Below are 25,770 nucleotides of genomic sequence, written 5' to 3' on the forward strand. Positions count from 1 at the left end.
CCCTGCCCAAATGGAATAAATGCCTTTTGTTCGGATCTGGCACTGAATGATTTAGAAAGGCTTCCTGAGATTTTCGCTTGTAGCTATCCAGGAGAGCCCTTTTTTCCTTCATTAGTAAACTACTACTCTTCCAATGCAAGTGAAGTAGTTCCTCTTTTTTTTTTTTTTTATTTTACTTAGAAAATGAAACATTGAGAACATGTCTGGCAAAAGTTTCATTACCTCAAATCAGTGATATACAAAATGTGGATAAAATGAAACTAGAATTTGTTGCTTACTGATGCCTTACTACTGCGCATGCCAACAACATTCATATCCTGCTGTAGTTTTTTTTTTTCCTGTATAGATCATTTTTTTGTTTTGTTGCAATCAGTAAGTTTGATTGAACTGTGCCTCTTTAAGTGGATCAGTGTTTTAACCCTTTGGCAGAAAAATTAGTGATGGTAATTTAGAGCAAAGAATTGTTATTTTGTTATTAAATTTTTAGTGAAACAATAAAAATGGTATGGAAATGTTAGAGATATTATGGAAAGTATATGGTGTTGAAACCAGGAGTCAGCAACTTGTGTGCAAATGGCACAAAACGGTTCAGAGAGGGATGTCCACGAAGACAAGACTGTCGACTTCAATGACAGATGACAATGTTGAAAAAATTTGAGAGAACTTGCACCAAGATCATCATATGAGCATTCGACTAATCATAGAACAGTTACACATTAACAAAGTAAGAACAATTTTGACAGAGCAGCTGCACATGAGAAAGGGGTGTGCACGAAACCCTGACAGATGATCAGAAGCAGAAATATGGGTAAATTTGCAGTGCATATTTGGAAAAAATTTGTGAAACTCCCAATTTTTTGGATTTGGTGATAACAGGAGATGAATCCTAGGTCTTTCAGTATGATCCACAAACCAAGTGGCAAAGCATGTAGTGCAAATTCTCCCTTTTAAAAGAAAGCAAGAGTATTTCGATGAACGATCAAGTCCATGCATTTTCCTTTCTTTTTCTTGTTCATCATGAATTTGTTCTACCAAATAAGAATGTTAATCAGACACTCTATATTAAGATTTTAGGAAGACTTTGTGAAAAAATATAAAACACACGGCCCAGTTAATGGCTGGACAAATGGTTTTTGCATCATGACAATGTGCCGTGTCATTCCTCCGTTGCAGTGAGAGTTTTTAACAAAAAAAAAACAAGACCAAACAAAACAAAAGCACCACCTTATTCTTCAGATCTGGCAGTGTGCAACTTTTACTGTACCCAAAAATTAAAATCCACCTCAAAGGAAATGAGCATTTGAAAACTTAGCATTAGCATTAGTAGAGGCATATTGATGCAAGAAAGCAAGCTTATGCAGCATCAGCCAAAAAAAAAAAAACAAACACTCCCATTTCACCCCTCCGTTCGTTCGAAATACCTGTCCAGCCTGAACCTTAGATTTATTTACGCTATCAACTTCCGCAACAAGGGATGGAAGTCAATTCCACCAACCAGCTACCTTCTGGCTAAAGGCAAATTTCTGCACATCTATCCTACATCTGTCTTTCCTCAATTTGAATTTATGCCCTCTCAGGTGATTATTCTGAGCAAGAGGAAGAATCCCATTGGCATTGAGCATACTCAAACCATTCGAGGCTTTATACACCTCTATCAGATCACCTCACCGGTGCCTAGTCTCCAGACATTGTAATTTGCAAAACTTAAGCCTTTCTTAATAAGAGCAACCCTTTGTTTCATTCACTAATCTTGTTGCCCTTTGTACTCGTTCTAGCAGCTCTACATCCTCCTTGAAATGAGGCCTCCAGACATGTATACAGTACTCAAGGTGTGGCCTGACCATTGCCTTATCCAAGGGAATAATCACCTCCTTATCCCTGCTAGAAAAATTCCTGTATATCATTGACAAGACACCATGAGCTACTCTTGCAGCCTGTCTGCACTGAGAACTATATGCTCAGAGAACTTCATATCTGCCTGCACAATTACCCCCAGGCCCTTTTCATTCTCTACCACTGTCAGTGTAGTACCACAGAGTTGATATGTTGCTCTGGGGTTACTGTTTTCCATATGTAGTTACTTTACATTTGTCAATGTTAAACTTCATTTGCCACCTCTCAGCCCATCTGCTCAACTTTTCTGGATTCTGTTGCAGCAGTCTACTGTCATTAACAACCCTGCCAACCTTCGTATCGTCTGCAAACTTGGACATTAAGCTTGATATACCATCATCAATATCATTTATAAATACAGAAAACAATAATGGCCCCAACACCGAACCCTGAGGGACTCCACTGACAACATTAGTCCACGATGAGCAATGTCCATTGATTAGCACTCTGTCTTCTTCCCCTCAACCATCCCTTTATCCATAGCAGCAATTTGCCTCCAGTGCCACGCTGCTCCAATTTGTGCAGCTGTCTTCCATGTGCAACAGTATCAAAAGCCTTTCTAAGATCCAAATATATAATATCAAAGTTATTCCCTGCATCCAGGGAATAACTTTGATATTATATATTTGATTTTGTGACTGCATCATAGTATCCAATTAAATGGTCAGGCAAGACTTTCCCTTAACAAAACCATGCTGTGTCCGAGCTATAACTGAAGTCTTGTCTTGATGATCCTGCAGTGCTTCTTTAACCAGTGCCTCCATTAATTTTCCTGGAACAGAAGTTAATCCCACAGGTCTATAATTGCTTGTCAGCCTTTGATCCTCGTTTGTGAATTAAGGTCACATTTGCACATCTCCAGTCTATTGGTACCTCCCCTGAGTTCAAAGAAACTCTCATAATTATGGCTAAGTGTATGCTTACTTCCTTTGCTGCCTCCTTTAATATAACTGGATAGATTCCATCCACCCCAGGTGCCTTTTTTTTGTTTATCCTCAACAATTTCTCCTCCACTTTCCTCTCGGTTATTACAAAATCATCTAGCTCGCTGCCAGAGTTTACTTCACCTCTGGCATTCCCCTTCCTGAATAACTCCTCATGTGTGAATGTAGATTCAAAATACTCATTTAGTTTGTTAGCCACCTGAGCAGGATCCCCAACTGTTGAACCATCAATATCCAGTGGACCAATCTGATTCATCCCATTCCTTCTAGAGTTTACATAGGAAAATAACTCTTTTCTGTTTTTCTTTGCATCCTTTGCCAAGGATATCTCATAATCTGCCTTTGCCTACCTAATCTCCTTTGTGACTTGGTTACAGACCAGCTTATATCTATCATAGGTTTCCATGTCACCCATTAATTTATATGTATCCCATGCATTTTTCTTCTCTGCCATATATGTCTCATTAGTTCATCTGACATCCATTTAGGCCTAAACCTTGAACAATATTTCTTAGTTGGTATGTAAAGCCTAGTAGCTTCCAAGATAAGTTCTTTGAATGCTTCCCATTTTGAATTTGCTGTTGGTAACATCATCAGTTGGTCCCACTGTATAGAATTTAAATATTGTGTCAGACCATCGTAGTCGCCTTTACGAAAGCAAAAACCCTTCCCTTTACCCCTGATGGTTGTTACCTCTTTGAGTAAATCCCACTTCAGCACGCTGTGATCACTGCCACCTAGTGGTTCCTTTATCTGCAGATTCTTAATGCATGAAGAATCACTACTGATAATCAGATCAAGAGTATTACTCCCTCTAGTTGCTTCCCGAACATGCTGATGTAGAAAACAGTCATCCAATAAATCCACAAAGGCCTTGCTAGTATGTCAGTGACCAACCCACAAATTCCAGTCAATATCTGGGAAATTAAAATCCCCCATTATAAGACTCTCTGATTTACTGACCCACTCTATTTCCCTGTACAGTTCCTTATTCATCAGAGTCATTAGGGCTATAGCACACTCCTACTCTCAATTTTAATCTCCCAATGGGCCCCGGGTGCCAAGCGTTTCCGTGGCCAAGCGATTCTCGTGCTATTAAAGAGCGTTTTTTGGTAAGCGACTAGGTTCTCTTTTGTTTTCTCCCTTACTTATTAAACCTTTTCGTTAAGTAGCTTCATTTTCTTAAAAACACTTAAGAGGTGAGCCCAGAAGAAGGAAAGTACCTTTTTCTTTAATTTAGCACTTCTACTAACTAAACTAACCTCTACGCTTGGCCACAAGCGGCAGTGCTCCTGCCTCCCCGTGGCAGGGCCGGTAACCTGGGTGGTAAAGGTAAACCCCCAGGGCCAAAAGGAGCTAATATGGATACAAATAGTTATCCACCTTTAGAGCCATTGAGCTTAAGACAAGAGACTTCTGAAATTGACCATGACTGTGTTCACCCAAAAAGGCTTCGAAGGGAAGCAAAATGTCAAAATGATATACCGAATTTCTTGGTGGTACATTCGTTATCTGCCCAACCTGTAGGCAAGTTATCACCATTCTTGATACAAAAGTGTTTAGAGTCTATTGCAGGGTCACCAAAAATGGTGAAGCGACTACAATCCGGAGACCTCCTGATCGAAACAGCCACCTCAAAACATTCTGAGCAGCTGTTAAATACAACATCTTTTGGGGGGCTAACAGTATCAGTTACTCCCCAGAGAACCTTAAATTCATCAAGAGGTGTGATCAGTGAGTGGGACCTAACTTCAGTCTCCGAAGAAGAACTACTCCAAGAACTTAGTAGTCAAAAGGTAACAAGTGTAAAAAGAATCATGACTAAAAAAGATGGGAATCTAACTCCAACTAGAACCATCATTTTAACATTCAGTACTCCAGACTTACCATCCTCAATCAAAGCTGGCTATTTGAATTGCCGTATTAGACCATATATCCCGAATCCCGTTCGTTGCTTCAAATGCCAGAAATATGGTCATTCACAGCAGGCATGTAGAGGTGACTCCATCTGTCCCATATGTGGATCTAAAGACCATACTCAAGCTGATTGCTCAGTGGCAACCCCTGCGTGTCCAAACTGCAAGGGAAGTCACCCTGCCTTTTCCAAATCTTGCGAATTATGGATTACAGGGAAAAAAATTCAAAAATATAAAGTAGAAAATAAAGTTACGTTTCCTGAAGCACGTAGGCAAGTTATGTTGAGCATGCCTAGCAGTCGATCCTACGCTGTTCGCACTAGAAACTATGTATCCACTGGAGCACAAACAGATGTATCAATTCCGCCTAATACCTCAATGGCTAATTGGCTTAAATCTACCCTTTCAAATTCAAAAAAAGAAAATCCTCAAAATAAAACTAGCGAAGCTACAAATACCCCAATCAGTATCCCTAGTGATACTCCATCGGTCTCATATGACACAGAGCAAACGAAATCTGACACAGGTTCAAAACAAATGGAAACTCCTACCAACAGTATGGAAGTAGATGAGCGTTTAGATAATGGGGAACCCATTTTGGAACTCCATGCAAATGACACCATGGATTCAGTACGCCCCTATTTTCCGAAAAAAGATAAAATAAAACAAGACAGACCGAAATGCTCCACTTCTAAAAAACAGTCAGACCAATCGACCACAACTAAACTCAAATAATGTCTAATATCATACAGTGGAACTGCAGAGGACTAAGAAGCAATTCTGACGACATAAAAGATTTACTGATTAAATATAATCCGATAGGAGTATGTCTACAAGAAACTTTCTTATCATCTCAAGCTTCACCAAAATTTACAAACTATACAATATACATTATATATACATATAATGTATATAATATATACATAAAATTTACAAACTACACCAAAATTTACAAACTATACAATATATAGAAAAGACAGGATTTCGGAGTCTCCTGCTCGCGGAGGAGTAGCTGTGCTTATAAAATCAAACATACCGTCCAGGCAAATTCAATTACAAACTAGTCTAGAAGCTGTGGCAGCACGTATTTCAATCGGTATATCAATTACCCTAACTTCTATATATATATATCCCCTTCTCAACCATTGTCAAATACTGAACTTGATAATTTGGTTATGCAACTACCATCTCCAATCTGCCTTTTTGGTGATTTCAATGGCCACCATCCATTATGGGGGTCGCCTGCGATTGACACAAGAGGCAAATTAATAGAAACATTCATGAATAATAACAACCTAACTATACTAAATTCTGGATCTCCCACTTATATTCACCTATCTACAGGATCTACTTCTGCAATAGACTTGTCAATCTGCTCACCAGCAATTTTCCCAAGTATGACATGGTCAGTGCTAAACTATCCTCTAAACAGTGATCACTTCCCAATCCATTGCTCATTACAAACACGGGTAACTGCAAATCTCGAGCACCGATCCACCTGGAAGTTCAAGAAGGCAAACTGGGAGAGCTACTGTACCCAGGTCCAGTTAGATAGGAGTTATGTTCAGCAACATCCAATTGAAGACGTAACTAACTACATTACCAATCAGATACTAAATGCAGCAAAAAATTCAATTCCGAAGTCACGACCCCACAGGTGCTCCCACCATAACAACTGGTGGAACACAGATTGTTCTAATGCCAAGCGTGAGAAAAACCGTGCTTGGAACAAATTCCGTAAGTTTCCTACAACCAGTAATCTAATAGAATACAAAAGACTTAAAGCCAAAGCAAGGCAGATTAGGAGAAAAGCCAAGCGTGACTCCTGGATCTCATTTGCCTCAACTATCACCAAAGACACTGACCCACGATTCATTTGGAGAAGAATTAAAGCGCTAAATGGAAAATTCATTCGACCACCCTCTCCAATACTCTGTTGGAATGGAAAAGATCTCTCGGCACCTAAGGAAATCGCGAATGCGCTACAGAATCATTTTCTTCAATATCTGCTTCTGCTTCCTACTCCATCTCCTTTCAGCGCATCAAGGCAGATGCAGAACGCCGCAAAATTAACTTTTCCACACGGCTCTCACTTCCATACAATCAACCATTTAATATAACAGAACTCAAAGAATCCTTAAATAAATCTTCAAATAGTGCTGCCGGCCCAGACGACGTACATTACATCATGCTAAAACAATTACTTGAAGAGGACTTACGTACCCTATTGATCTTCTATAATAGAATCTTCTCAGAAAATGATTATCCACTTCCGTGGTGTCATTCTCACATACTTGCCATACCAAAACCAGGCAAAGACCCTTCTTTGGTTGACAATTATAGGCCAATATCTCTCACAAGCTGCATGGGGAAAGTTTTTGAAAGAATGATACATACGAGGCTTACCTGGATCTTAGAAGCAGAGAACCTTTTAACAGATCATCAGAGCGGCTTTCGTAAGAACAGATCCACTCTTGATGTCCTTATCAAAGCTGAATCGAATATTTGGAATGCCTTTGTCATGAAGCAACATCTAGTCATGGTCAATTTAGATATTCAAAAGGCATTTGATACTACCTGGCGACATGGTATTATTATGGACCTTTATCACCTAGGATTAAGGGGTCATCTCCCTCAGATAATTCAGAATTTCCTGCGCCACCGCTCTTTTCAGGTCCGTTATCAGAACGTACTGTCTACACCCCATATTCAGGAAGAAGGAGTACCACAGGGATCTATACTCAGCGCAATATTATTTGCAATTCGAGTCAACAGCATAACTAGAGACATCCCCAAAACTGTGGAGGCTTATATGTACGCGGATGACCTCGCCATCTCCTGCCAATCTCAAAGCATGAACACCATTGAGCGTCAACTCCAACTTGCCATTAACAGAATTGAATCCTGGATGTCACGCAACGGATATCAACTAGCTGAACAAAAGTCTACCACCACTCACTTTTGTAAGAAACGTGCTGTCCACCACCATCCTGAATTACGGCTAAACAATTGTCCAATACCAGTAGTAAACAGCATCAGATTTCTCGGTCTGATATTAGATAGTAAGCTTAACTTCCAAGCACATATCACATATCTACGAACTACTTGTCTAAAACAGTTGAACATGCTTCGATCAGTCTCATCCATGTCATGGGGAGCTGATCGGTACTCCTTACTTCACCTGTACAAATCTCTGATCCGTTCACGCTTAGATTATGGTTCTCCCGTATATGACTCAGCTAGGAAAAGCACATTAGATCGGCTAAATGTCATCCAGCACAGTGCCCTGAGGACTGCTCTGGGCGCATTCAGGACTTCTCCCATGCAAAGTCTTTATATTGAAGCCCACGAGCCTCCATTACATCTTCGTAGAAAAACATTATTGCTTTTCTATGCTTCTAAGATCCAGAGTCTTCCATCGCACCCCAGTTGGGAGTATCTTTATCACACTCGGTGGGATTCCTTTTATGAGAATAAGTCACATGAAAATCGACCTGCTTCACTCAGGATCAAAGATCTTATTCTGAGTTGGAACATTGATTTAGCTGATATTTTTCAGAACACCACTGCACCTATTCCACCTTGGAAGTATGTTTGTGCCTCACATGACCCACATTTTCTCCAGTGGGGGAAGAATGTCATATCTCCCAATAACATGAGACAGTTGCACTCAGCTCATGCTACCCTTAACTCCGATTTCTGTAAAATATATACTGATGGGTCCAAAACTGATAGTATGGTAGGGGCTGCAGCTGTTTTTCCTACATGTACAATTTCAGTCACACTACCTTTATCATGCAGTGTCTTCACTACTGAACTTTATGCCATCAAGTTAGCACTTAGTAAGATTATTGAACTTTGCATCTCACCCGCAATAATCTACACGGATTCCCTCAGTGCTATCAATGCCATAAGGAAGAATTTCTCCTCTTCTCATCCTACATTGAAAGAAATTCATTCCCAACTATTTTCCTGTAGTGTGTCCAATCAGTCAATCACATTTTGCTGGATCCCTGGCCATTCTGGCATTCCGGGAAATGAAAGTGCAGACTTTGCCGCTAAACATCCTCAACCCACTCTCTCACAACATCCTAAGGTTCCATACACTGATTTTAAACCTGTAATTCGTAAAGCATGTTACAACAACTGGTCACAGATATGGAAAAGGAATACTAACAGCAAACTTTACCAAATAAAACAAGAACCAAAGCTGTGGCTCTCTTGCTTCAGACCAAACAGACGTGAGGAAGTGGTTTTGGCAAGGCTAAGAATTGGACATACGCATCATACCCATCTGTACTTGCTATTGGGAGAAATCCCACCTCAGTGTTCATCTTGTAACAGTCGGCTTACGGTCCGCCATTTTCTGCTTGATTGTCCCTTGCATTCAACCATCTGGTCAAACACTTTTCAATCAGTTTCCAGTCTTAACGTATCACCTGATTTATCTCATATTCTAGGAAACAATGCAAATATTGAAGAACTTTTAATATACTTAAAATGTATTGGCCTATACAAAAGTATATAATTTAACAATCATAAAGAATAGGGTCATGCAATTAAACGATGAATAGACACAATTTGGCCTCATTTGCCCTTGTGTCTTTAAACCCAATATCAACAACAACAATCTCCCAATGCTTATGTCACACCGAACTGACTCGACACAGCACTGTCCAGCAATGTTGACTGGCTTCACTTCCTTGGATTTTGTGTTTCTTAACTAAAAGCATAACCCCTCCTCCATTCCTATCCTGCCTATCCCAAATGCCAGTTCTGCATTCCTTATATCTGTGTGACACCACATCTCTGATATCCCAACAAGAGCCGACCGGGCTAGCCGAGTGGGTAAAGTACCTGCCCGGCAACCCAAAGGTCGCGGGTTCGATTCCCGCCTCGGTCTTGGATCAAAGTACTGCAAAAACCTTGGGAGGTGCAATATGGCCACAGAAGCCGATGCGCCAACAACTACCAAATCAAAAAAAAAAATATCCCAACAATATCTGCCTTTGATATTGTTGCACACACATCCAGAACACAATGTAACAATTAAAGGCAGTATTCTCTGAAGACTTCCGCTGCTGTTTTAGATCCTGGAAATCACAAATGTAGCCCTGCGTAGGCATTGCAGAGAGTACTTTGAAGGGGATAAACATTGAAATTGTATCATAGAATAACTACACATTGACTTTTACACATTTATAATAAACAATTTAAAAAATATTTCTTATTTCTTTTTTAGCTGCACTTGTATATTTGGAAAATTAAATTGTGCACAGTAGTGATGCATACAAAACTGAAGTACCCCTTTAGTCAGGGTTGAATTTTTTTACAAACAAAAATCATTGATTTCTTCTTTTGAATAATCACCTCAATACAGAAATTTTCTTTCATGTTTTTACATAAAAAAATTACCTAACAGTTGGCAACTGTTCAAAAAAGGTCCAGTAGTAAAACATATTCAAGAAAGAGCGAGCGAGAGTGAGAGAAAGTGTTTGCAACTGCAAAGAATTCCCTTACTTTGTGCACAAAGAAAGTCAAAGTGGGCTCTCTTCACAAGGAATTGTTTTTTTTTTTTTTTTGTTTTATTTCTTCAATGCTATTGCATCTGCTAACAAAAGATCAAATAAATTTATGTACTGGCAGTTGTGTTATAAACTTCCAAAAACTAATATCAGACTAAAACTTCAGCTTGTTTGCAAAAAGGAAAAATAAAGTGCTATTCACTGTTTTTTGAAATTTCTGTGGTTACGTAATCTTTCTGTTATGTCTATTTGACTTAATAAGATTTTAAGGCAAAATTTTTTTGCCTTAAAATCTTGCTAGTGTGTGAGTGACCAACCATTTTATTGAAGGCCACATCAAATTGAAAACAAAATTAATGGGTTAACTTGTCGCAGCAGCTCGTCCAACTGTTGCATTACTTTGGCCATACACCCTTGGTTTGATTGTTTTTCAAGCCATTTTTGTTGTTGATTCAGCAGAATTGAAAATATAAAGTTGTCCATATCCTGGCTTATTTACCTCGTTTGGATATAGCAGTGAGATTTGCTTCACGTGTATCCCCTGTAAGCAGCTCTCGTAATAGAGTAGGTGTCTCAGACAGTGGGTCAAGTGAAACCTTTCGATCATGACAGCATTCAGTCATGCTCTTCCACATTAATTACGGCTTGTTGATTATTTGCATCTGGTACTAAATTGAAGACAGTTAAAATAAACATACATTGAGAGCTTTCAGGCATAGGTTGCCTTTCTTCAGTTGAAAAACTTTAGTACAAAAATTAATAAAGAATGCCTGGTATGGTGGTCATGCGAAGTGAACCTCGTGAATGGGTGCTGGAAACAATTAGTAGTTGTAAAATTTGGGCAGCATACCTAAGCGTTTTATATATATAGATGCTTGTAAGCCTTTAAGGTACAGTTGTGAATGCAAGATGCCACGATTTATTATTATTAGCTTTATGGTGCAAGGAAGCCTGAGGCTTATGCTGCACCAGCCAAAAAAACATTCCTGAGTTACACTGAGAGAGAGAGAGAGAGAGAGAGAGAGAGAGAGAGAGAGAGAGAGAGAGAGAGAGAGAGAGAGTCAAAAGCGAATCACCAAGAAAGAGAAGAATGATATCCAGCTCAGGACCCTGGGTGTGCCAAACCCATACTCACCAGATGTGAGCCCCTGCAAGTTATGGAATTAATGACCCCCATTAATGAGGACTGATGATCCCTAGATTGACAATTAGTGATGTGATTTACAAATGGAGGCAGATTAGTGCTGAAGCCATCATGAAATGACTTGGAAATATCTAACAGAATGTGACAGAAGAGCTTTGCTAGTCTACCTTGTTGCCAGTACACACACAAGCGCGCACGCACACTGGGACATATTAGCACCAGTACAGTGTGCAGGACACTGTATGATATGGGTTACCACAGTAATATAGCTATCCAAGCCACTAATCACCCTGACTAATGCCAGATGCCATCAGAAGTGGTGTAATCCCATCATTCTTACTGTAGACCAGTGGAAATCAGGTCATACCTGGTCATGGCAGATGCCCAGAGAAAGTTACTTGCTGGACTGTGTTGTTCTGACAAAGAAGTTTGATGGAGGCAGCTTAATTTAGCTCCTTTTTAGAATTTAATGTGTCTGCTACATCATCCCCACCCTTAAAAATTTCTCGTGTAAATGTAGATGCAAAATACCAATTTGTCAGCAACCTGAGCAGTATCATCAGTAGTTAAACCCTTCATCACCCTTCCTCCTATTGATTACATAAGTAAAGAAGCATTTGTTGCTTTTCTTTGCATTCTTCCCCAGAGACTTTTTGTAATCTACTTTAGCATTTAGGCACATTTGGATATGTGTATGCTAAGTGCTTATTATATTCATCATGTCCATTCGCATGTAACAGAGAGATTCCCAGTGATTTTCATAAAATTTCATACTTGTTAAAAATATTTGTTGAGCCAAACCAAATTTCATTAAAATCAGACAAACAGAAATACAGAAATTATATTTCTTTTCTCAAGTTGTGTGGAAAAAAAAAAGAAATAAGACTTTTGAATGTGATGATGCTTGAGAAGAGAGAGAGGAGAACAGACGTAGAAAAAGAGTAATATAGGAGGAGAGTAATAAATATTGTACAGTTGTAGTTAATTGGCTAAGTTTACGGAATGTAAACCTATAGTTTTATGTTTTTTAAGTGTTTTATAAAGTGATAATCTTAGTAATGAGATAACTATACAGGTAGTTCTCGACTTTACAATATTAAAAACGGGTTACGTTCTAGGTGATTCACTTTTTTTGTTTGTTAGGAGCATTAGCAACTAAGGCCATATTGCTCCGGGATATGCGGTGGTCATTCCCTGACCTTTCCGCATCCTCCATATTTGGTGGTGACGGGCTCGAACCCCGGTCTAATCAAGAAGCGTGTGCTACGCACTGCTGCTCCTTCCCACCTGGCTACGGAGGCGCCTTGGGTTACGTTCTAAACAATGAAATTTGACCATAGTAATGTTAAATAAAGGTCAACAAAACAATGGTTTGTGCTTAAACAATGATTTATTTATCCCAAGAAATGAAAACATAGCTTTTAAAATCAGGCAAATTATAATAATAAAGAAATTATTTATGTCATACAAATGTTAAAGAATGCTTATTTTCATCATCACCGACTAAATGCACATTCGTTGATTGTTCATTACTCATCATTGGTTTGTTGGAAGCACAAAGAGTCATCATCTACAGAAATGCTTCAAGGGTCGTTTGTTTCCAAGACAGCCTTCTTTTTTATTTATAAATTTCATGATAGCATGTAAAGCATTTTTTAAATCTGTAGCAACTTTCTAGTACACTCGAAATTTGAATCTCATGAATCAAAATCTCAGTTGCTTTTTCTGTGTTGAAAAGCTTCATAAAGCCCCTTGAGAGTGAAAGAGCGAACAGGAGTTTTAGCTGTTAAACCTTCTTCCTAAGCTTCTTCACATTTTGCCATTTCAATGAGGTCTTCAATTGTGAGCTCTCCATTGTGTACTCGAAGCAGATCAGTAACGTCAGTTGTAGAAACCTGAAGCTGCAATTGGTTAGCAACATTATGATTACTTCTGTTTCATTTTGTACGGTCTCTTCTGGTTCTTGAAATCCTTCAACATTATCAATAAACTGATGACAGTGTTTATTCCAAACACAATTTTGATTGCATGTAAAATGTGGAATTCTTTCCAAAATTTTTAAGAGTTGGACCTCCCTCCTTATCTCTGTCTGAACAAACAAATGCATGCAAAGTATCACTGCAGGATCATCTGGACAAGACTTCAGTTATAGCTTAGACACAGCATGGTTTTGTTAAGGGGAAGTCTTGCCTGACCAATTTGATTGGATACTATGATGCAGTCACAAAAGAACTGGATGCAGGGAATAACTTTGATATTATATACTTGGATCTTAGAAAGGCTTTTGATACTGTTGCACTTGGAAGACTGCTGCACAAATTGGAGCAGTGTGGCATTGGAGGCAAATTGCTGCTATGGATAAGGGAGTGGTTGAGGGGGAGAAGACAGAGAGTGGTAATCAATGGACACTGCTCATCGTGGACTAATGTTATTAGTGGAGTCCCTCAGGGTTCAGTATTGGGTCCATTATTGTTTTCTGTATTTATAAATGATATTGATGATAGTATATCAAGACGATACAAAGGTTGGCAGGGTTGTCAAGGACACTACTGACTCTATGCTACTGCAACAGGATCTGGAAAGGTTGAGCAGATGGGCTGAGAGGTGGCAAATGAAGTTTAACATTGACAAATGTAAAGTACTACATATGGGAAACAGCAACCCCAGAGCAACATATCAACTCTGTGGTACTACACTGACAGTGGTAGAGAATGAAAGGGACCTGAGGGTGGTTGTGTAGGCAGATATGAAGTTTTCTGAGCAGTGCAGACGGGCTGCAAGAGTAGCTCATGGTGTATTGTCGATGATATATAGGAATTTTTCTAGCAGGGATAAGGAGGTGATTATTCCCTTGTATAAGGCAATGGTCAGGCCACCTAGAGTACTGTATACAGGTCTGGAGGCCTCATTTCAAGAAGGATATAGAGATGCTGGAACGAGTACAGAGAAGGGCAACAAGATTGGTGAATGGAACAAAGGGTGCTCTTATGAAGAAAGGCTTAAGTTTTGTAAATTACAGTGTCTGGAGACTAGGCGCCAGAGAGGTGATCTGATAGAGGTGTATAAAGCCTTGAATGGTTTGAGCATGCTCAATGCTGATGGGATTCTTCCTCTTGCTCAGAATAATCACCTGAGAGGGCATAAATTCAAATTGAGGAAAGACAGATGTAGGATAGACATGAGGAAATTTGCCTTTAGCCAGCGGGTTGTTGGTTGGTGGAACAGACTTCCATCCCTTGTCGTGGAGGTTGATAGCCTGAATAAGTTTAAGGCTCAGCTGGACAGGTATTTCGAACGAACAGAGGGGTGAAGTGGAAGTGGTTATTTTTTATTTATTTATTTTATTTTATTTTATTTTTTTTTTTGGCTGATGCTGCATAAGCTTGCTTTCTTGCATCAAATGCCTCTACTAATGCTAAATGTGGGAAGTTTAAAAAGTAGTACTTTATTGTATTATATTGTATAGTATAGTAACCTTAAATTATGGGTGAAAACCTCATACCTTTTTAGTAGGACATAATTTAAGATTCGTTGGATATAGTTTCACATAATTTAAGATTATTATTTTAATAATAGGACTTATTGGGCTTCATAGTCCCTTTTGATTTGAATTAGTATAGTAACGCGCATTGTTTGAAATGCCATATTTATGAATGTTTAGCCTGTATTTGTTGCAATTAATGTTCATATTTTTGATTTTGTTGATACTTGAAAAAAAGAACTCCTAAACCTGGGAAAAGCGAGAATTGCCTGTATTTACTTTTCATTTATATTAATCACAGAAAATGAAAAAAATCAATTTAAAAGAAATAAAAGAAGCCTGAAGTATAATGCACAGTCTACATTAACTAACTTGTCTTCTCTCTCTCATGAGTCGCACCAGTTCATCTGACATCTATTTATAGGTTTAGGTTTGAACAGTCTCGTAGTTGGCATAAAAGTCCTTGTAGCTTCTGTGATTACCTCTCTGAATGCTGTCTATTTAGAATTTACTGTTGGTAACATTATCAGTTGTTTTCACTTGCCCAGAATTTAAAAACTGTCTCAGACCTGTGTACTCACCTTTACGAAAGCAAAAGCCCTTCCCTTTGCCCTTGACATTAATTGCGTCGTTAAGTAAATGCCATGTCAATACACCGTGATTATTGCCACCTGGTGGTTTTCAATGCACAAAGAGTCTACTGAAATGAGATCTAAAAGTATTGTTTTTTTTTTCTTGTTGCCTCTTTAACACTCTTTGTAGAAAACAATCATCCAGTAAATCCACAAAAGCATTGCTACTGTGTGTGTGTGCCACCAACCCACATGTTCAAATCAATATTTGGAAAGTTTAATTCCCCCATTATACTGATCCACTCTAATTGTCTCTGTAGTTGTTCATTGTGCTTATCACAGTCATTAGGCCTATAACATACTCCTATCTCATTTTTCTTTTCTTGTTTATATTCTGGCATGGCCACTAGGTCAGAGGAGTTTACAGTAAATCATAAATACAATCATTAATTGTATTTAGCAGTCACTGACTTGAATCGCGGTCCACTCAAAGACTCAGTGTGTGCTACTGCATCCTCGCTGCTGATCACTCGGCTACATATCACTGCTTAAGTTACACTAAACTGACTCAGTATCACACTGGTCACCATGTTGGCTGGATTCAGTGCCTTAAATTTTATGTGAATTCTTAACTAAGAGCAAAACTACAGATGGTGCATGTTATTGGTACTGGCAGTAGAAGTCGTTTTCCTATTTTAAAACAGGAAGAAGAGGGGATAAATACCCTAAGGCTGAGGCAGTCTGGAGGGTGTACCCATAAGTAAATTTCAGCAGCGAAAGCACTCATGAACTACAATAACCTGCTTTTAATAATGAGAAAAAACTAACCAACACATTGATATCAATTTCTACTGCCGCTACCAATAAGATGCACCATCTGTTTGCCAAGAATGCGGCGCCTCCGTAGCCAGGTGGGCAGGAGCAGCAGTACATAGCACACGCTTCTTGATTAGACTGTGGTTCGAGCCCGTGAGCCACCAAATATGGAGGATGCGGAAAGGTCAGGGAATGACCACTGCATATACCCGGAGCAATATGACCTTAGTTAATAATGCTCCTAAAAACCAAATAACAGGAACAACAACCGAGAATGCAGGGAAACCAGTTTGTCTGCTAAGGTTACCATGATTCTCATGTTGGCTTTCTTTACCTTAGCCCATTGTGTAACTTCTTGCAGCTTGTGATGAAGCAGGGCAAAATTTGGTATGATGGTATACCATAGAATAGCGATGAAATGAGGAGACAGGCAGAAACTTCGGACAGTTACAAGGTATATTTATAGGGATTGTATGAGAATTACAAAAAAAGGTCACATTGCAGAAGTCAATACAAGATGCTTCAAAATATGGTCACGTGATATTAGTATGGTGTATGATCCTCTCCAAGGGCTAAACAGGCCTAACAGCGGTGAACCATTCTCGGTATAAGGGTGTCTGTAAGATTCTGTGGCAAAAAAATCCCATTCTTACAGCAATGCAGACCTTAGTTCATCAATTGACTGAAAAGTTGCTTGTCAGTGTGCAATGCGCCACCCAAGGGTGTCAAACAATGTTCAATCACATTTAATGCTTCTTTACTTATGTAATGGGATGGCCATGGCAGTTGATGGATATTAGCATTAGTAGAGGCACATGGAGCAAGAAAGCAAGCTTATACAGCATCAGCCAAAAAAAAAAAAACCATTCCCATTTCACTGATCCATTAATTCCAAATGTTTGTGTAGTTCTGCCTTGAATTTATTTAAGCTATCAACTTCCACAACAACAACAGATGGAGGTTTGCTCCAGCAATCAACTACCCGCTGGCTACAGGCAAACGTCCACACATCTATTCTACAAGTGTCTTTCCTCAGTTTGAATCAATGCCCCCCTCAGGTTTGTAATGTGAACAAGAGGAAGAATCCCATTAGTATTGAGCCTGCTCAATCCATTCCTTATACATCTCAATCAGATCGCCTTGCAGGTGCCTAGTCTCCAGCTGCTGCAATTTGCAGAACTTAAGCCTCTCTTGGTAAGAGGATCCCTTCATTCCCCTCATCAATCTGGTTACTCTTCTCTGTACATGTGTAAAATGAGGCCTCCAGTCCTGTACTCAGTATTCAAGGCGTGGCCTGATCATTGCCTTATACAGAGGGACAATCACATCCTTTTCCCTGCTAGCAAAATTCCTGTATATTTACAAAACCCGTGTCTGCATTGCTCAGAAAACTACATATCTGACTGCACAATTACTCTCAGGTCTCGTTCATTCTCTGCTACCCTGAGTGTAACACCATAAGATGTTTCAATGAAAAGGAAGCATGGTTGAGGGCTACATGTCATCTGTACCAGTTTTACCATTTGGTCTGAAATTTTTGAATTTGATGTTAATTACTCTTTAGATTTTATGATTTCTAAATTTAAATTTTGCCTAATTTTATATTTCCCTTAATAAAGTTGTTTTCCCATATTTAATTTAGAATAAACACATCAATGATACAATTCTGAAACAAAAGAAAACTATTTTATGGTCACTGTATTTGAGTAGTAAGGTGCTAGGGTACAGAAGTATGCATGTTTGAATGACTGTGGTTCAAGCTCATGTGGCTACTAAATATGGTGATGTTTTTGTATTCTCTCTCTCTCTCTCTCTCTCTCTCACTCTCTCTCTCTCTCTCTCTCTCTCTCTCTTTGTCTGTCTGTCTGTCTGTCTGTCTCTGTTGTTAGTTCCTCTGACATTGTATGGTCATCGTGGAATATAAATAGAAAATGTAGTTATTTATGTTTAGTTTGCATTTGATAACAATATGTAATTCAATGTGTGCATGTTTTCAGGTTTCTAAAGAACTATATCTGCTGCATCAGTCCACATAACCATTTAAAGATTTGTAGAAATTGATGAATTGATCTGCAGTAGTGGAGAATTTTGCCGTTTGTTTACAGACTACCCTCTGTAAACAAACGGCAAAACAAACGGCAGATATTAGATGACTCCACATTTAAAATGTTTTTTCATAGCAGAACATCTCCAAAATATGTTTTGTCAGACAGCATTCTGTCTGACTAGATTTAACGCATTATAAATAAATAATTTTTAAGTGGTTGACCCTTTGTGAAAACTGTGTGAGAGCAAAATGTTCCTTTTGTTTTATTGCATTTCTTAGATATATTTGTTTGCATTATTGATGTACTTATTTTTTTTTACAGACGGCCATCTTGTTCAGGCGAGCAACTGGGGTGGTGTAACGTGAAGACACTAATCAACGTGGCCCATGGCTGGTCATGTTACACCCCGCAGTCTTTTGGTATGTGCCATTCCAGCAGTAATTGCAATCCTATCATTTTTCTGGTTTCGAAAGAAGAGATCATTAAGAAATCATCAAGTCATTGAAACACCAGGAAGTTGTCAGATTTGTTTCAGTCCCTCTGAGCTGTCTGTTGAAAATAATGAAGCAAAATTTACAGATTATAAAGAGACCACAATTACAACTGTATCAGAACATATGCCTGTGATGTTGAATGACTGTTCAGTACCATCAGAGGAATTAAAAGAGTCAACAGAAGAAGTAATAGTTACAAGTTCATTACTAGATAATGGTGCAGAAGCTATTAGTTCGGCATCCCCAAGTCCATTTAGAGAAGATGCAGGTATTTTAGAGGAAAAGCAATCTCATAGTGAGATGGTACAGATAAACAGAGGTAATCAAGAATATGAGGAAGCATTTTGTGAGAATGATTGCAAGATTAGTGACACTGAAGAAATATCTCTGGGGCAGACTTTGATTCAAGAAAACACAAACGAAAATTCCAACCATACAAGAACTTTCTGTAGAAGTGAAATTAGGAAAGCAAATTGCATTGAACCTCCCTCAGATACAGCAGTAGAAGCTAAGTCAAGTTCATCTCTACATGTTCAGAATCAAGACCAACCACCCATTGCAAGTACTCACATATCAGATGTAGGATATGTGGAAATCAAAGAAAAATTGACTGAAAACGGAATTCCTCTCTATGCTGTAGATAGCAGTGCTTTAGATAGTGACATTATAGAGAGTGATATATTTAACGATATTATAGATCTAACTAAATTTGATACAACAGATGTGGATTCTTCCATTAAAGTTCCTGAAAATGAAGAAACAGAAGAAAGCCAAAGAGTGGGAGAATATAAAGAAATTTTTAACGAGGATTTGAAAATGGTGACTTCGTTAGAAGTTATTGAAAATTCAAATGACGTTTATCAGAATAATACATCTTCAGAAGTGTTTTCTGCATGTGGTATTTCTAAAGTGATATCTAAGCTTGAAAACAGTACATGTGAACCACTAGATAATCAGGAAGCATTGTCTAGTTTTCCTGAAAGCTCTTTACAGAAAGGTGATTCTTTTGGAAATCAGGATTGTAGCGAACACCTGTATCATACACCTATAACAGTTCATTCATTTCCTTCTGATGATATTATAGATAATCCTGCTCAGGGAAGTTATTCAGATGTTCATAGTGAGGTGAGTGATTATAGCTTAATTATATTGTGAAATCCTAAATATCTGCTTATTTCACTTCTCTTTGATATCTTTAGATTCATTTTAAATGATAATTTGCACTGTTGTTATCTGGATAGTAGACTTCAGTTTATGTGGCTCACATGTGATATAAGGATAATCAAAAATTAGATATATGTTTCAGTATTAGAGCTATAGCTTCATATAAAAGACCCATCTATTTTACCTAAATTTCAAAATTCCATATATATATGAAAGCTAGCAGGAACAACCATCCTTATTGGATGCCTTATATAATGCCTTATATTGGATGCCTTATATAATTTGCCTTATATAATGGATTAATCACCTCTTTATCTCCATGAGCTGCCCTGGCAGCCTGTCTGCAACACTCAGAGAACTTCATATCTGACTGCACAATTACCCCAGTCTTTTTGTTTTCCCCTACTTTCAGTGTCGTACCACACAGTTGCTTTGAAGTTACTGCTACCCATATGCAGTACTTTGGATTTGTCAAGGTTAAACTTCATTTGCCATTTCTCAGCCCATCTGCCTAATTTTTCTAAATCCTGTTGCACTAGCATACCTTTATTATTGTAATTAACCACACTGCCAACCTTTGTATCATCTGCAAACTGAATAAGCCTGATATGCCTCCTTCAATATCATTAATAAATATACAATGGTTGGAAAATGACTGAATGGAGCATGCCAAAACCTGCCATCTAAGCTAGCAAGTAATGCTTTCAACTTGCAAGGCTTCTCCATATATATACTTCCCAAGATTTGTGAAGTCTGTAAGGAAGAGCTGATCAGTAGCTCTCAACTGGGAGAATTTAAATGAACCAGGAAATCTGGTTCATTTAAAGGTTCATTAAAACCAGGAAACTTGCCCTTACTCTTTCAAATTAATCCTTGATTTGTTGTTATGCTCAGTACCTTTTGTAATTGTCTTCTGGTATATATTGATGACACTACCACTTTATTTTAAAAAGGTCAGATATCTCAAGTTGGTCTTTAATTTTACTTGTTTGCCATTTTTGTTTTATCCTTTCTGTATTATTTGCCTTTGTTATAGGAGTAGTAGTAGTGGCATGTGATGCAAGAAAGCAAGTGTATGAGCTTATGCAGCATCAGCCAAAAAAAAAAAAACAAAAAGAAAACACACCATTCCCTCCAAATGCCTGTCCAGTTCCTCCTTAAATTTATTTAACCTATCAACTTCCACAAAGACAGAATGAAGTTTGTTCCAGCAATTAACCACCTGCTGGCTAAAGGCAAATTTCCACATTCTACATCTGTCTTTTATTCTACATCTGTCTTTTCTTAATTTGAATTTATGCCCCCTTAGGTTCGTAAACTGAACAAGTGGAAGCATCCCATCAGAATTCAGCGTGCTCAACCCATTCAAGGGCTTATACACCTCAATCAGATCACCGCACAGGTGCTTAGTCTCTAGCCACTGCAGTTTGCAGAACTTAAGGCTCTCTTGGTAAGAGGATCCCTTCATTCCTCTCACCAATCTTGTTGCCCTTCTCTGTACACCCTCAAGAAATTCTACATCCTTCCTAAAATGAGGCCTCCAGACCTGTATGCAGTACTCAAGGCGTGGCCTGACCATTGCCTTATACAGAGGGACAATCACCTCATTTACCCTGCTAGCAAAATTCCTATATATCATTGACAAAAGCCCCATGACCTGCCCTGGCAGCCTGTCTGCATTGCTCAGAAAACTTCATATCTGACTGCACAATTACTCCCAGGTCTTTTTCAATTTCTGCCACCTTAAGTGTAGTACCACACAGTTGGTACATTTCTCTGGGGTTACTTCTACCCATAAGCAGTACTTTGCATTTGTCAAGGTTAAACTTCAGTTGCCACTTCTTAGACCATCTGCCCAAATTATCTAGATCCTGTTGCAGTAGCACACTGCCACTGTCCACACAGTTGGTACATTTCTCTGGGGTTACTTCTACCCATATGCAGTACTTTGCATTTGTCAAGGTTAAACTTCAGTTGCCAGTTCTTAGACCATCTGCCCAAATTATCTAGATCCTGTTGCAGTAGTAGCACACTGCCACTGTCATTAACAACCCTGCCAACCTTTGTATCATCTGCAAACTTCGACACTAAGCCTGATATACCTTCATGTTAAGAATATAAGGAAAACCCCCAGCCTTCAGCTTTTGTTGATATTTTACTGGATATGTTGTATTATTGGTTTTGCCATAAAGTTCTTTATTTATTTTATCCATTATTGCCCATATCTAAAAAAAAAATAAGTAGCCTGGAAGACTATCTTTTCAAAATGCTTACTCAGTCCTTACTTATTGTGAAAGAGGTTCTGAAAGGTACTTGACATTGGGATTTTGTCAGTTTAACCACCATCAATCAGTGAAGTGATTGTGTGAAACCTTTCTCCATGCAAAATATAAGGGGCGGGGTCAGTAATTCACAAAATAAGGGGGGGGGGTAAGAAATAAGTATGAATATAGCATTTATTTTTCAGTGTGATCACAAAAAACATTTATACACTTGTCTCGTTACAACCTGATTTTCTCTTCCCTGAAATTCAGGTTACCACTCCCTCCCATCATTATTGGGAGGGAGTGGTAAATATAACCTTCATTATTGGCACTGCACTCCACTAACAAACCTTCTCCACATCTGCCCATTTGATTGAACAGGATGAAGAGAGATTCATCACTGCAAAACCAATTTCCATTGCTCTGTGGACCAGCTACACGTTTGTTGGACCAAGTAAGTTGTGACCATTTATTGTAGTCAGTGATGTCTTGCTTATGTAGCTCTGCTCTCTCTAGCCGACCGGGCTAGCCGGGTGGGTAAAGTGCCTGCCTGGCAAGCCAAAGGTCGCGGGTTCGAATCCCGCCTCGGGCTTGGATCAGAGTACAAAATGCAAAAACCTTGGGAGGTGCAATATGGCCACAGAAGCTGATGTGCCAACAACTAACTAAAGAAAAAAAAGAAAAAAGCTCTGCTCTCTCATGGAACACAACTCTCTCATGGAGTTGTGGAAGCTCCATATGTAAAGTTCATACTTACCTCAACCCTTGTTGATGCCTTAAATGCTTCATGATTTTTAGAGATGTCTGATGAAATTGTCGTCACTGTCCTTCCAAGTATCCTCTTGACATGTGGAATGAGTTTCTGTAATTTTCCTGTTTGTTGCTGGACTACGACTCACTGTGAATGGTGACAGTTTTCAACTTTCATGTTGGAAGGTTGAAAACTGTGGCTGTAAAAGGAGCACTCTCTGGAACACAGGTTTTGACAATGAGTGAAGAAATATCATTAGGAAAATTCTTACTATCAAAGATGTTTGCAATTCTTCTAATGTCCTTGTGTTTGGAAAGCCACAGGAGAAATTCTATGAAATGTGTTTGTTATAGTAGGAGGTGATTTACAGAATTTTCGATGAAGTAGAGGAAAGTGGAATGCTATTAAGCCAGCTTTATCTTTAGCTGAGGATGAATAGAACTATCTGGTTGTAATAGGCACATGCAAATATGGACAGAAATTATGGGCATTAGTTTTTGAGTCAGAGACCAGAAGTTCTGACTACCATTTAGATAAGAAGCAAGTTTCCTACTCTTATAGCACTTACTCAAAACCAAGTTTGGATTGATTAATTACTTTTTTTTTTTTTTTTTTTTTTTTTACAACTGCTGCAAGCTTTAGTATATGCAGAAAATGAAGTTAAAGATTTTGATACAAGCCAATTGTGATAGAACCATCCAGTTGTAATAGGCATGCAAATATGGACAGAAATTGTGGCCAGTAGTTTTATCTAGAGACCAGATGTTCCAACTACCAGTTAATTAAGAAGTAAGTTTCTTACTCTTAGCCTATTCAAAATCAAGTTTGGATTGATTGATTACTTTTTTTTTTACAACTGTTGCAAGCTTTATTATAGGCAGAAAATTAAGTTAGATTTTGATACAAGACAGTTGGGATATGCCATGTTCTTATCTTGAACAGTCTTAGCAAATTATTGAGAAACCAAGGTTTAGATAAAGGTTTCTTAAAGTTACCATTTTGTCCTGCAAAAAAGGATTTAAATATGTCTAAGGTTACTGGTCCCCCATCATCCTTATGAAAACAAACCCTTCCCTTTTTCTTTGACAATATTTATTTGTTTAGATAGAGCCTACTTTAATACACTATGACTACTGCTAAGGAGCGAGGGAATGATACCAGCAGTGGGGAAGATGGATTGCAAAGTAGCAACACATACGACATACCCGATATTCTTCCTGATGAGGTAGAACATGCATTGAAGAAAATGAAGAATCGGAAAGCCCCGGGGGAAGATGAAGTTACTGTAGAGTTGTTAAAATTGGGAGGAAGAGACATAACACAAAAACTGGCAAGGCTCTTCACAAAGTGCATTAGAAAAGGTGAGATGCCTAAGCTGTGGAATAATGCAATCATAGTTTTGCTGCATAAGAAAGGAGATAAATCAGAAATTGGAAATTATAGACCAATTAGTTTGTTATCCCATATCTACAAGTTGTTCACAAGGGTCATTACTAACAGATTAGAAAGAATACTTGATGAGAATCAACCGAAAGAGCAAGCTGGCTTTAGGACAGGATTCTCAACTATGGATCACCTTCACGTAATATCACAGCTATTGGAGAAAGCAAATGAATATAAAACACCATTATGCCTGGCATTTGTGGATTATGAAAAGGCATTTGACTCCATACATTAAAATCGAGAAAGGAGTTCGACAAGGAGACACAATATCTCCGAAGCTGTTTACTGCTGCCCTTGAGGAAGCTTTCAGAAGATTAGACTGGTCGCAGAAAGGAGTCAATGTGAACGGAGAGTACCTAAACCATTTACGATTTGCAGATGACATTGTGGTCATAAGCCACGATCCCAAAGAATTAGAGGAAAATCTTAATCAGTTATGCACAGTTAGTAAGGATTTTGGACTAAAGATGAATATGGCTAAAACAAAAGTAATGATGAACAAGTATGCCACGGAAAGGGAAATAATGATTGAAGGAGCAGTAATTGAAAAGGTGGAGTCATATACTTATCTGGGACAAGTTATTAGCTGTAATAATGATAAATGGCCTGGAAGTCAAGAGAAGAATAAATTTTGGATGGATAGCATTCAGGAAATATAGTCACATACTGAAGAGCAATATCCCAGTTTGTCTGAAACGTAAAATAATGAATCAATGTATACTCCCCACCATGACTTATGGAAGTGAAACTTGGGCACTCACCAAAAGAATGGAAGAGAAGCTAAGAACTACACAGCGAAGAATGGAACGAATTATATTGGGAATCAGACTGTTAGATAAGAAGAGAAACACATGGATTAGGCAGCAAACTCAAGTAAAGGACATTCTTATCAAAACTAAAGAACTAAAATGGTCTTGGGCAGGACACATAGCTCGAAGACATGATGACAGATGGACTAAGAAAATAACAGAATGGTACCCAAGAGGAGCTAGAAGAAAACCTGGAAGACAAAGGCGGAGATGGATAGATGAAATTCATGAGTTTTTGAGTAGTAAATGGATGGCCAGTGCTCAAAACAGAAGGAACTGGAAAGTTGCTGGAGAGGCCTTCATCCTGCAGTGGATTGAAAATGGCTGATGATGATGATGATGACTACTGCTTGCCAGTGATTCCTTAATTTGAAACTTGTTAACATATTTTTAACTTCTATACAGTGGAATCAACTGATGATGTTACCAACGGTGAATTCTAAATGGGAAGCCTTCCGGGACTTAATCTTGTAGGGTGCGGTATTTTTGCAGTATTTCAGAGGATG

At 38.6% G+C, this 25,770-nt stretch overlaps 1 protein-coding gene across 1 annotated transcript in view; it reads left to right on the forward strand.

Moving 5' to 3' along the window:
• LOC150076547 (uncharacterized) overlaps positions 1-25,770 on the forward strand; it is a 247,321-nt gene that overhangs the window by 38,642 nt on the left and 182,909 nt on the right. Inside the window, exon 2 of the mRNA XM_090387087.1 lies at positions 18,661-19,958. Coding sequence (XP_090243213.1) covers positions 18,726-19,958 — 1,233 coding nt within the window. The 5' untranslated portion in view covers positions 18,661-18,725. The remainder of the gene's footprint in view (positions 1-18,660; positions 19,959-25,770) is intronic.

Source organism: Mastigoproctus giganteus, chromosome 13, assembly GCF_048544385.1.
Source record: "Mastigoproctus giganteus isolate SK-2022 chromosome 13, ASM4854438v1, whole genome shotgun sequence".
Taxonomy (NCBI): domain Eukaryota; kingdom Metazoa; phylum Arthropoda; class Arachnida; order Uropygi; family Thelyphonidae; genus Mastigoproctus; species Mastigoproctus giganteus.